Raw genomic sequence first — 13246 nt, 5'->3', positions numbered from 1 at the left:
GGCGCGGGGGGCGGGGAGGCAGCGGGAGGAGGGGATGCGGAGGGCTCTCCGGCGGCGGCGAGCGGGCGAGAAGGGAGGAGCGGCGCGAGCGGCCGGAGCGGCGCAGGGCCCGAAGCGTGCATGGCGCGCCCTGAGCCGGGCTCCCGCGGGCCCCCCCGGAGCGCCTCCCGGGCGCCGCGGCTCTCAGGCGGGCCCCTCTGGGCCAGCTGCTTCTGAGCCCCGGCCCTGGATCTCTGGATGCCTTACTCCTCGGGAGAAGCCTGCCTGCGTTGGGGCAGAACGGCGGCAGCGCTGCGCCGGATTCCGTCCTCCGCCTAGTCGTTCCGCACCGGCCGCGGTGGGCCCGCAGCCGGCGGCGAGGAGCTCGGGGCTTGTGAAGCGGGCGCGACAGCTCTCCGGGCCGGCAGGTCCCGGCCGGCCCCGCTCCGTTTGCGGGAAAGGGGGAGGCGAGAGGGGAAGGGCCGCACCGCAGGAGCCGGTCCCGGACCCGGACCCCGCCCCCTGCGCGGACGCGCCGAAGGCTCGGCTCGGCTTTTGCCGGGGCCACGCTTCCACTCTCGCCGCGGGAGGTGGGGGATGCGGGCGACGGCCCCCCCGGCCTCCAGGACCCTCCCCCCCGGGGCTCCGGAGCTGTTGCTCCGCCCGCCGCCCCCTCCCCCGTCCTCTCCACCTCCCATCCCACCTCCCCACCCCTCGTAAGAAAATAATGCTGGCTGGCGCCCGCACCTCCCAGTCGCTCCCAGTCCGCTGCGAGGAAAGAGCACCCGCAGTGTCTCCTCGCCGGGACCCCCGCCGAGCCTCCCTCGCCGCCGCCGAGCCCCGAGAGCAGCTGGGCTCCGCTTAGGCGGAATCTGCGAGCGCCGCGCCCGGGCACTGCCGGTCCGGGGAGGCACCGCCCGCAAGGACACCGCTCCGTCCCGCCTCGTCCGCAACTCCGGCCCTCGTCGAGCTCGACGCGAGCCAGAATCCCGGACGTGTCTCCGCGTGCGGTGCAGCAGCAGCCCAACTAGTCCCCGCGACCCCTCCTCGGAGGCAACTCCATCTCGGACCTGGGACTTCTGACGAGGATCCTCAGCTACTTCTCACCTCGGGGCTGTGCCCTCCTCCTCCGCTCAGGACGGGGGTGCCAAGATGCCCCGCTGCGGCGCAGGGCCCCGGGCCGCCCTCGACGTGTGACCCTAGCCTGGTCCCCCTGCTCGGCCGTCCGCCCTCCCCTTGGAGACCCCCGGCCCGGCTTCCGGGGGAGGAGGAAGGAGACGACGAGGCCGAGGGGGGGATGTCCAGCTCCAAAAGCGTGAGCCCCCCGGGCTACGCGGCGCAGAAGACTGCAGCGCCGGCGCCCCGGGGAGGCCCCGAACACCGCTCGGCGTGGGGTGAGGCCGATTCCCGCGCGAATGGCTACCCCCATGCCCCCGGGGGTTCTGCCCGCGGCTCCATCAAGAAACCCGGGGGGGCGGTGACCCCGCAGCAGCAGCAGCAGCAGCGCCTGGCCAGCCGCTGGCGCAGCGACGACGACGACGATCCTCCGCTGAGTGGCGACGATCCCCTGGCCGGGGGCTTCGGCTTCAGCTTCCGCTCCAAGTCCGCCTGGCAGGAGCGCGGCGGCGACGACTGCGGTCGCGGCAGCCGCCGGCAACGGCGGGGCGCGGCCGGCGGGGGCAGCACCCGGGCGCCCCCTGCGGGCGGCGGCGGCGGCTCGGCGGCGGCGGCTGCCTCGGCTGGCGGGACGGAGGTGCGCCCTCGCTCGGTGGAGGTGGGCCTGGAGGAGCGGCGGGGCAAGGGGCGCGCGGCCGACGAGCTGGAGGCCGGCGCCGTCGAGGGCGGCGAGGAGTCCGGGGATGGCGGTAGCTCGGCAGACTCGGGCTCGGGCGCGGGGCCCGGCGCGGTACTGTCCCTGGGCGCCTGCTGCCTGGCGTTGCTGCAGATATTCCGCTCCAAGAAGTTCCCGTCGGACAAACTGGAGCGGCTGTACCAGCGCTACTTCTTCCGCCTGAACCAGAGCAGCCTCACCATGCTCATGGCCGTGCTGGTGCTCGTGTGCCTGGTCATGTTGGCCTTCCACGCGGCGCGACCCCCGCTCCAGCTGCCCTACCTGGCCGTGCTGGCGGCCGCCGTGGGCGTCATCCTCATCATGGCTGTGCTCTGCAACCGCGCCGCCTTCCACCAGGACCACATGGGCCTGGCCTGCTATGCGCTCATCGCGGTGGTGCTGGCCGTCCAGGTGGTGGGCCTGCTGCTGCCGCAGCCGCGCAGCGCCTCTGAGGGCATCTGGTGGACCGTGTTCTTCATCTACACCATCTACACGCTGCTGCCCGTACGCATGCGGGCCGCGGTGCTCAGCGGGGTGCTCCTGTCCGCCCTCCACCTGGTCATCGCCTTGCGCACCAACGCCCAGGACCAGTTCCTACTCAAGCAGGTAGGGGCCCACCTGGCCACCGGGGCTGGATTGCAGGGCGGGCAGGCCTCAGCTTGACTCCAAAGAAAGGGATCCCACCCTCACCCTTTCGAATGGTGAAAAGAGCCAGAGAGACAGGGCTTGGCCATGTAGGCTGTTTGGGAGCTTCTTACCCCGCTCTGAGCCGCAGCGGCTTCGTTTACAAAAAGACTGCCCTTGTGTCGTTTGCAGTGTTCCTTGCCCCTTAGATAACGTATACTGAACTGTAGCCATCACTGTGGGAATGCAGTGAGGAAGGAAGGTTGGAGAAGAAAATGATAAGGAGTGTTTCCCATCTCTTCCTGAGCTTCTGTTCTTATATACAAAAGGCCTCTAACAAAACTGGCTGGGCCCTCTAGCAGCCACCCCCTCCTGAGTGTCACTGCTGCTTTGTTAATCCAGATCTGGATAGAGGGTTGGTGAGGGGACACCCTGCACCGCTTGCTCAGTGGTAAGGAGGAGATAGCATGAGCCTGCCACCTGTCTAAGTCTGGGGATTTGGAAGCTGGAGATATCCCTGAACTTGCAGGTGGACTGACAAGTTTGTTTCAGTTAGCAAAGTGCCCCAAGCCAAAAAGCTGCCCTTAGCTAAAGTGTGAAGGAGCCTCTGAGATGTGTGTGGTGGCAATTCCCCTTCTGGCCTGAGCAGAAAGCTGTTGTTGAACATCATGACCCCTTCAAGTGGGTGCCCCGGTCATTGCTTGTGATAGGGACATTTTATCCCTGCTGGGATTTGTTGGCTGAGCCTAGAACTGTAGGTTCAGGAAGAAATACAACTTTTGCCTGGTTAACTGGTGACTCTCTTAAAGGCTTCTGGGAGAGGGGCATGTTGGCCATCCTGACCTCAGGGTGAGAGGAGCCCCCTGACATCCATACCATATCTCCCTTTAGTGTCCTGTGGTCTGGTTTCCTGGTCCTCATCCATGATTGCTTCTGAACCTGCTTGTTTGCATGCTGCTCCACTGTGAGAGTCCACTGGGCCCTTGCTACAGGCAAGTCTCTTCACCTTGGACCCCAGTGCACACATCCCCCCACTGGTGTCTGCCTTCTCGAATAGAACCTCTTAAGGGTTTTCCATTGTCATTGCTTTCCTCCATGTCTCCTCTTCTAGTGCCTTCCCTTAGACTTTTATCCTCTTGAGTACCGCATCTTTCTTGAGTTGCTCTCCTGTGCCCCCTGGCTTCCTGGACACAGTATTCTCCCATAGGGAATAGCACTGTTGTGGGTTTCAGGGCTCTGGGCTCTAGCTGAACCTGCAAGGTGCTCTGTGACTGGGAGGGAGGGGACATACAAGCTCTCTGGGCCTTTGCTACCTTTTCTAGAGAATGAGAGGATTGTTTATATCCCTTCCACTTCTAACATTCTCTGCCCCAAGCCGTACCCCTACAAGGAACCTTCTCCTTCCATTCCAGCCACACTGGTCTCTTGGTCTTCTGCATGATTAACAATAGAGTCAGAGGCACAGAGTGGAGCACTTATTCATTCTCCAGTGTCCACTGGTCTTGCTGTCTGTCCAGTGTAACCTCCATGGATGCACAAATTCCAAGGTATATGTGTTTTTCCTCCTCCATTCTCTCACCCTTACCTAGCACAGTGCAGAGTACTTAGTAGGAATTTAATAACTGCTTGCCAATATAGTTGGGGTCCGGTGAGTGGAGTAGGTGGGGCTGTTGATGCTAAGTTAAAAGTTTTTTTCTGATCTGAGATCAGAAGAAAAAAAATGAGACTAGCTTTGAAGAAGCCTTTTGAGAGGTGGTAGTTTAAAAGTTACTACCATTGTCAGTGCTTATAAAATCCCCAACTCTTTTGACCCGAGGACTCGTGTTTTCAGGTGGTTGTTGTATCTTTGGGGACTGCTCCTGACTTGGGTGGATGTAGCTTTTCTGTAGAGGAAGGGGCATGTCATCCATGTGGAGATTTTTAGGATAATTCAGGGTATTTTGTGAACCAAACTTGGGACACAAGGTCTGTTTACAGCTATAGGTATGGTTTCTCCTGAGGGAGGTTGGAGTCAGATCCCAGGAAAGGGGTGCTGAACCTGGGGGACCCCAATTCCACCTTAGCATGAAAATACCATTGCAGCAACAGAGTGTCTGTCTGACTGACTTCCCCTTCTGGTTCCTTAGGCAAATCCCTCTCCCTTCTCTCCCCACCCCCACTGGCTCCTGCCCTGTTCTTCTTTTACCCATTTTGGTCTTTAGACCTTTGCAAGGCTGTAGGATTTTGGGTGGATTTACACTTACTTTATACGATCTGCTCTCAGTGGTGCAGAGCTTGTTATGAGTGGTTCAAGACAAGGGAATGCAAACATTTCCTCTATTTGGCTTCAGAGAAAACTGTATCTTTTTTTGTTTGTACTTGATTTACCCTTTTGATTATGCTTCATATAAAATTTGTCTTTCTTGAGCAAACCCTGCTGGCTGGTGGGGGAAGTCCAGCATCAACCTCTGCCTCAGGTTACTCCAGAGCAGGCATGTGAGAGTGGTTTGGATTAGATGCCTTGTTCTTTTCTTTGATGAGACACATGTCCAGGGAAATGGGTGGCAATGAGCAGTTCCTATGTTGGGGCTTTGGGAATTCTCCATTTGGTGGCTTGGGCACATAGTAGGCCCTCAGTAAACTGGACTGGCATTTCTTCACTGCTCCTCTTGCAAGGCTGGACCCCTCCCCGTTTGCTCAGGTCCTCAACATCATTATCTGACCTGTGTATTTTATTCTTCAGCCTTTCTTATGTGTGTGCTGCCCTTGGCTCCAATTAGGAGAAGCATTTGGTTTCTTAACCAGTGGCTCCTGACGATTTTGACTCAAGGGAGGAACAGGACACAAGGTGCCACAGTCTCTCTTGGTAGGATGGTGTTTTTTCCCTTCTCTGTCCCTCTGGCTCTGTCCCTAGTGTTTGTCACCCTCCCCCTCGGCTCCTTCTCTCTCTCTGCCTGCTCCTTTCCTCTCTGACTTCCTTTCTCTCCCCTCTCCCTCTGATCCCTGTTACTGTCTGCCCACCTCGCCTCTCTGCTGCCTTCCTGCAGGCTCTGCTTTCCCATCTCTCTCTCCCCATTCGAGGCCTCTCAGCCTCTTCTGTGCTCTTGTCTCACTGTTGTCTCCTGTCTCCTCGCTGGGGTATAGTAGGAGCGTCACGGGGTTGTTTTTTTTCTCCTCCTTTGCCTGTTAGAAGTCCCTCTGCTACACCCATACCATAAATAACACTGGAGCATCTGCCAAACACATTCCTCACTTGTGTTAATAGGCTGCAATGATGCCGGAGCCTGTTGCCATGGCAACCTCATTTTTGTTTGACTGTATCCCACTCTGCTACATAAAGCTTCTGCACGCACTCACACAAAAACAAGTATGCTCACACAACTATTACATATGCTTAGCTATTAACGATTATTTTGGAGAAGGCATTGTTGTGTCCTGTGGGGGCGGGATGGTCATTTGCACTCCAGGAGATGAGCAGCTTTATGGTCTGGCGTGACTCTAGGTGATAATGGATGGAAGAGCTCTTTGAAAAGTGGAGAGTCCTGTTCAAATATGGGATATTATTATTATGCATCCACATTCAACCTGCCTGACATGGTTTCTGAGGAGAAGATTCTGACCCCGCGTGGATCCCCATGAGCTTGGGGGAGCCACTAGGGGTTTTCCCTGCAGTGTGGGACAGCCCATCTCCCACCCCACCCTGTTTTTCCTCAGCTTCTTAGGCACTTCCCCCTACCCCTTGCAGAGGCACTCAGTGATTTCCTGCATTTCTTCTTTTGTGCCTGTTTGAACCTACAACTGTCCCCAGTTGTTCCAGTGATCAGAAAGGCACAGGCGCTGTGTGGGTGAAATTCTATGACTGTGAGCACGTGTGTCTGTAGCGAGGAGGCAAGTGAGGGGTGGGGGTAGGGATATGGACCAAGATTCGAGGCTGTGGCTGTTCAGGGGTGCATGTGTGTATGTGAGCATGTGCACATCTGTCTATCTGGTATGAGGCTGACCCAGGTGGTGGACGTGGGCCTGGGAAGTCTTTGTGTTAACTTTGAAAGGAGATCATGGCAGCCTGTCCTATTTATTCTTGGCTGGTAGTTAGCTTCCCCTGGCCATTTGCTTTTCTGGTCCTGGGTCTTGATGGTTCTTCAGACCTTGACCTCTGGGTCCCCAGGGAAGTACCTGGGGCCTTCTGACTCCATGGAGTCCCTCTCTTCTCTTTCAAGAACCTTTCCTGCTACCCACCTGCTTAGCAGCCCAGCCCAGTAAGCCCTGCTGAGGAGCTACCACCTTGCTCTGGAACTTGGCCCAGAGGCCTATCTGGTGGATCACTCTGACTGCCCGATGTGAGACGCTGGGTAGACTGGAGAAAGACACTTTCACCCACAGGCCCGGGTATTGTCTGCCACCAATTACTTCCCCTATCATCTGCATTTCTGGATAGGAGAAATTTGGTGGCAGTGAACTTCAGCAGCAGGCTTAACTCCAGCGCAGCAGCAAGCTGGGGTTGGGGGCTGGCTTTGGGTTTGGAGTGGAGGAGGGTCTGCTTCTCTTACCTCAAGACTGACTATATTTGCCGATAATATTTATTGATTGTTTATTAGATCGCTTCTTTCTCCCAGAAGCTAGGAGGGGATATTTGCAGGGAGCAGAAGTGGCTGGGGTGGGGGTCATCTTCTATATCCCTAGAGTGCCTTGATCCCTGAGGGAAGACTTCAGGAATGGCGGAGACTCAGCAGAGGAGCACAGTGCCCAGCTGCTGTATTTGTGGGAATGTACACTGTTAATAATTCAATCTTAATGTTCATCTGCAACAGGAGTGTGAGGTCTGTGTGCTGTGGGAGCACAGAACAGTGCGTTTGTGTTTGTCTTTAACGAGGACATGGATGATGCGTTAAACCCCATCAACTTCACAGAGAGTTTCAAAATCCGTGTACAAGGCTTGGACAGGAACTCTCCTGTGCATTCAAGCTCTGGCCATGAATCCCTCTGTCTGAGGGTGTGGCTGGAGCACATGAAGGATGGTGACCCATGCTCGGGCCGGGCCTCCTCTCCCACAAGAGGTATGAATGGAACTGCCACCTTGGTCCTCACCAAACAGGGACCTGAGGAGGGAGCCTCCCGTGATGGCGCAACCTCTTGCTGAGTGCCTGCTACTTCAGTTCACTTTATCTTGGTGGTGGGTGCAACCTACTGTCATGTGTTTCCCAGGAGTGTAGCCTGCGTTGAGAATGAAAAGTTTGCTCTGTGGGCTTCAACATGATGGTGCCCATAAGTCCCTTGGGTATAGTTACATAAGTGAGGCCCTAGCATCCTTCTCTCATCCATGCTTATCAGATGAGGGTAGCTGGCTCATGGAAGGCAGGATCAGCATTCATTCTTCTCCCAAACACAAAATTGCAAAATTGGAAAGCCCTGCTTTTTTTTTTTTTTTTTTTTTTCTTTTCCCTCCTTTAGGCAATATCCAAATGTAGGACAGGGAAGATCTCCTTTTACAGCATTGTGAAGAAAGTCTGGGGGTTTCTAGTTAGCGGACAGTGAGCTTAATGTGAGCCCGCATTTTGGAATGGCTGTTAGAAAAGGCCCACAGGATCTTGGTTAGGTTTATAGCCTTATCCAGTTCATTGGAGGATTGAGGCCTGGTCTGAAATACAATGGCCTCCAATTCTAGACTTCAAAGGAGAGTGACCAGTTTTGTAAAGGGAGGGGAAACTTCTGAGAGAGCATTTGAGAGAATGGAGGATATTTAGCTGGGGGAAAAGCAGACCATATCAGGTAAGAAAACCTAACGCGAAGGGCAAGGTGTTATTGCTGGGATCCCTGTTTTCAGATAGAAGAGGGGCTACATTATTTTCTGTTGCTCCCAAGGGTAGGCTTGTGGCAGATGGGCGGAAGTAGTAGACAGGTCTCAGCTCTAGGTAGATGACACCTTTCTAGCCATTGGGGTTGTGGCAGCCAAATCAGGTGCCTCCTGGGTAGCCAGCTCTCCATCAGTGGAGGTGTTCAAGTGGAGGCTAGATGGCCACCTCCTTGGCTTGTTACTGAGGAAATTGACTGCTTGGTGAAAGTTTGGATGGGTCACTGACTGCATCATTGATTCCTAACCTTGGCTTCTAATAATCACCTGGGAAGTTTTTGAAGAATGCAGACTCACAGGCCCCACTGGGAAGGTGCAACTTCCGAAGGTCTAGAGTGGGGCCCAGGAATGGATCTCTACTTAAAACAACTTGGAGCTGGTTTTCAAAGCTCCCGGGTGATTTTGGTGACCAGCTCTTAGGTTTGGGATCATTGGCCAAGAAGACTGCTCAGGTTACACCTAAGCCCGGAATTCTGTGGGTCAGTGTCTTGCAATAGAGTGTCAAGACCTCCTAAAGTCCTCCAGGGTGTCCTCTTATCATGCCCATCTCAACCCCTGTTTAAAAGAAGCACAATGAGTGCATACATGCAGACTTGTTGGGAGGCATCCAGGTGGGGCTGGTGAGTGTGCACTGATGCACAGATGCAGATCTGGAAGGCAATTGGGTCATAGTGGTGGTGGTAAAACAGGATGAGAGGGGTGCTCAACCCTAGACTCTCTCTTGCCCCCTTGCCCCAGTCCCCCCTTCCTTTTTGAGGCAAAACAATCTGCGGCTCACCTTTTGAGGGGGAGGTTAGTAGAAAGATGGGCCTAGGTTTGATTCTGGTTTATTCATTCATTTGTCTGGTGAGTGGATATGAAAACCACTGAGGGCCGGGCGCGGTGGCTCAAGCCTGTAATCCCAGCACTTTGGGAGGCCGAGACGGGCGGATCACGAGGTCAGGAGATCGAGACCATCCTGGCTAACACAGTGAAACCCCGTCTCTACTAAAAACACACACACACAAAAACTAGCCGGGCGAGGTGGCGGGCGCCTGTAGTCCCCGCTACTCGGGAGGCTGAGGCAGGAGAATGGCGTAAACCCGGGAGGCGGAGCTTGCAGTGAGCTGAGATCCGGCCACTGCACTCCAGCCCGGGCGACAGAGCAAGACTCCGTCTCAAAAAAAAAAAAAAAAAAAAAAAGAAAACCACTGAGGACATCCCAGATCCAGAAGGGATGGTATAGAGTGTGGAGAATGAGGAAGTCAGGGGGTGGAGGAACAAGACAGGAGATAGGGAAGAATTCCTTTCTTCTTCTAAGGGGAGTGTGCCTTAAAGAAAGGAAGAGAAGATTGGAACTGTGAGTATGAGGAGGGGAGGGACTTGGAGGTGGGGGCAGGGCTGTTCTCTGGGAACAATGAGATATGGTCACAAGAGAAAGGGCGGGGTAGGTTAGACAAACAAGCACAAGGAGACAGTAGAGGCTTTATTCTTTAGGCCAGCCTCATGTGTCAGTGTGAAACTGTAATAGGCCCCCTCTCCCTGCCCACTGCCTCTTGCTCTGGTCGGGTTATGAGCTGCTGCATCTGGGCTTGTGGCCTCCTGACCTCACACTTTCATGGTCCCCTCTACCTTCCCCTTCAGGGCTCCCTGGGCTTTATCACAGAACTCACTGTGGTCCCACTTGGGTTTTGGAGGAAATCCTGAGGGACCCAGTGCCTCACCTCCATCAGTGCTCAGCACACAGTAGGTGCTCAGTGAGGGTTTGAATGAACAAGCTAATGAATGAATGGGTGGTGGGGTGGGTGGACGTCTGCACGCAGACTCTAAGCTCTGCCGAAGTGCTAGACCAACACCTCCACAGAAGGAAGCGACGCAGCTCGGCTTGGAAGCCTATTTTGGTGGGTTGTAATCCTAAACTCTGAGCAGGGCTTCCAAAATCCCTCCTGCTGCAATTTAAAATGTGTGCCTTCTTAGAAACAGAGAGCTGTTGCCTGGCACTGCTGATACTATATCACTTCACAGATTTGAAAACCATCATTAAATCGTTCTTTCAGCCTTCTCCCTATTTGTTCAGATAATAATCATTTATTAGGTGCCTACCTTACACTAGGCACTGTGCTAGGCCATGGGGTTGCAAAGATGATGGGTTGTGGCTCTGAGGACCGCCTTCAGCCCAGGCTCTCCCACTAAATGTGCCCGTTGGAGGGCTGTTCATAGATGTCTCACATATAGTAGTCCCTCGTTATCCGAGGGGGGTACAACCCAAGACCCCCAGTGGATGCCTAAAATCATGGATAGTACCAAACCCTATAGAACACTATGTTCTTCTCCTGTATATCTATACTTGTGATAAAGTTTATAAGTTAATCATAGTAAGAGATTAACAATAATTAATAATAAAATAGAACAGTTTTGACAATATACTGTTCACAGTTTCCGATGGAAGATTCGTTCTTACTGTAGATCTTAGCAATCTCAGCATATGATTTTTTTCTTTCCTTATTGATAACTTTTACATTTTCCCTTAAAGAGAGCACTTTAGGGTCTGGGCACAGTGGGACCAGGCAAAGTGGCTCATGCCTGTAATCCCAGCACTTTGGGGGACTGAGGTGGGAGGATTGCTTAAGTCCAGGAGTTTGAGAACAGCTTGGGCAACACAGTGAGACTCCGTCTCTACAAAAAATTTTTTAAAAAGGTTAGTCAGGTGTGGTGGAACGCATCTATAGTCCCAGCTATTTGGGAGGCTGAGTTGGAAGGATCTCTTGAGCCTGGGAGGTCAAGGCTGCAGAGAACTGTGATCGTGCCACTGTACTCCAGTATGGGTGGCAAAGTGAGAGATCCTGTCTCAAAAAAATAAAAAAGAAAGGAAGAAAGTGCTTTAGAGTGTCTCTTTGACATATTCAAACTGCCAGCATCACTACGCTTGCACTTTGAGGACATCATTAAGTAAAACAAGGGTTCCTTAAGCACTGCAGTACTGTGACAGTTGATCTGATAACTGAGCCGGCTATGTGGTGGGGGTAGGTAACTCGCACAGCGTGGATCTGCTGGACAAAGGGATATTCATGTCCTGGGCAGGACAAAGCAGGACAGGGAGGTTTCATCACACTACTCAGAATGGTGCACAGTTTAAAAGTTAGAAATTACTTATGTTTGGAATTTTCCAGTGAATATTTTCAGACCATGGTTGACCGTGGGTAACTGAAACCGCGGAAAGCAAAACTGAGGTTAGAGGGGGACTGTTTTACACATATACGGTCTGTGTCAAATAAATTTAGGAAATACTGGGTTAAACAGAATTCTTGAACATTAAAGCTTTTAATATGTAATGGATATAAGAATTTGCCAAGAGGGGGGGATATGGCATGAAGCCTTTTTCAAACACATTTGACTCCAGCACCATTTTCCGAAGGAACCTATTGTGGGGAGGGCATTAGTGTTTGTTGGGACAAACTTTAGGACGCACTTCTTCAAGGGCTGGGAGGAGCCTTGAAGTTTCTCAAGATCTAGCCCCTTGCCTCTGGGCCAGGCCTACCCGAAGGCATCTAGATGGGGTTTTTTTTTTTTTTTTTGGTGGCTTTCCTCCCTCAGGAAGGAGATTGCTTAGACTGCATTGGCCTGCTGCCTGCTTTCAAGTCTCATTCTCCATCTGGGTCAGAAATCCTTTATAAAATAAACTGAGGGGGCTGGCAGGGACCAGGGGAATGCCTCCTTTATTTTGCATCAGTTTCTTTTAGGAGTTTTCTGCTGTTGTTATACATCAGAACAGGTTGGGTCTGCATAATGACCCTTGGTGGGCTTGGGGTCCCTTGAATGTCTTTCTGGAACTTTTTCTTAGCAAGGCACTGAGTGCATGGCTGCCCATGGGGAAGTAGTGTTGAACCATTCCAGATCAGCCTTCCCCAAATGTTTCTTTCCCATCCCCACTCTCCAAAAGGAGGAAGCTCATAAAGCATATTGATGATAACCTATAGCCTATATTAAGTCTTTACTGCAAACCTGGCACTGGGCTAATCCCTTCCATGCATGACCTCATCTAATCTTCATGTCATCCTTATGAGGAAGACATTTTGTATCCCCATTTTTTTAATTCTACACCACTGCAGAAACTGGGATAAGAGAAGGTAGGTAACTTCCCCAAGGTCACACAGCAAACTTGTAACAGATGATTCAGCACCCTGCCCATATCCCCTGGGCCTGTACCTTTCACTCATACCAGCCAGACTTCCAGCTCCTAGCACCTGAGTGCTTTCGCTGGCCTTAAACCTTGGGGCCTGCGGATAGGGCAGTTCAGAAGTGCCAGGGAATTACCCCGAGAGCAGCCTTCAACCAATGGCTGTTTGGCACTGGCAGACAAACGCCCCAGCTCGTTTGACCTCGGGGTTGGGGGAATCCTATTCTGAGGCTGGTATTCTGCATCGTCTCCTAGAACTGTCTGGAAGGATTAATCTCTAATGACTCTACAGTGGTTACAGGCTTTTGATAACACTCTTCTTTTTGGGGGCTTTCTTTCCTTCCTTTCTCATTTCTCCACTCCCCTCCTCCCCTCCTAATGTTTCCCGGGCTCACCTCCCAGAAAAGTCTCTTGTACTCAAATCCTTGTCTCAGGGGCTTTTTTCTAGGGGAATCCAAACAGAAAGTGGAGAAGCCTGCATCCTAACCCGGGTCTGACTTGAACACCAGCGGGGTGGGGAGGCTGCTTACTAAGAACGAAAATGCATGAAGTGCAGACTTCCATGGCAGAGTTGGATCCCTGGCCCTGTCTTGGGCCTCTCTCTTCCATTTGATAGCATGTGCTTATCAACAGCTGATTGATTGCTGGACTTGAGGAATGATATGAAATTTGAAAGACAGTTTTTACTTTATTTTTAAATTTATTATTATTATTATTATTATTATTATTGAGATGGAGTCTTGCTCTGTCACCCAGGCTGGAGTGCAGTGGCATGATCTTGGCTCACTGCAACCTCTGCCTCCTGAGTTCAAGCAATTCTCCTGCTTCA

At 53.2% G+C, this 13246-nt stretch overlaps 1 protein-coding gene across 1 annotated transcript in view; it reads left to right on the top strand.

The window, feature by feature from the left end:
• The first annotated feature begins 723 nt into the window (after positions 1-723).
• Positions 724-13246, top strand: part of ADCY5 (adenylate cyclase 5) — a 162694-nt gene continuing 150171 nt past the window's right edge. The window contains exon 1 of the mRNA XM_007985588.3: positions 724-2416. Within this exon, the coding sequence (XP_007983779.3) occupies positions 1277-2416 (1140 nt within the window). The 5' untranslated portion in view covers positions 724-1276. The remainder of the gene's footprint in view (positions 2417-13246) is intronic.

The sequence above is a fragment of the Chlorocebus sabaeus genome, chromosome 22 (assembly GCF_047675955.1).
Source record: "Chlorocebus sabaeus isolate Y175 chromosome 22, mChlSab1.0.hap1, whole genome shotgun sequence".
NCBI classification, from domain to species: Eukaryota; Metazoa; Chordata; class Mammalia; order Primates; family Cercopithecidae; genus Chlorocebus; species Chlorocebus sabaeus.
This window is presented reverse-complemented; position numbering and strand designations above follow the sequence as displayed.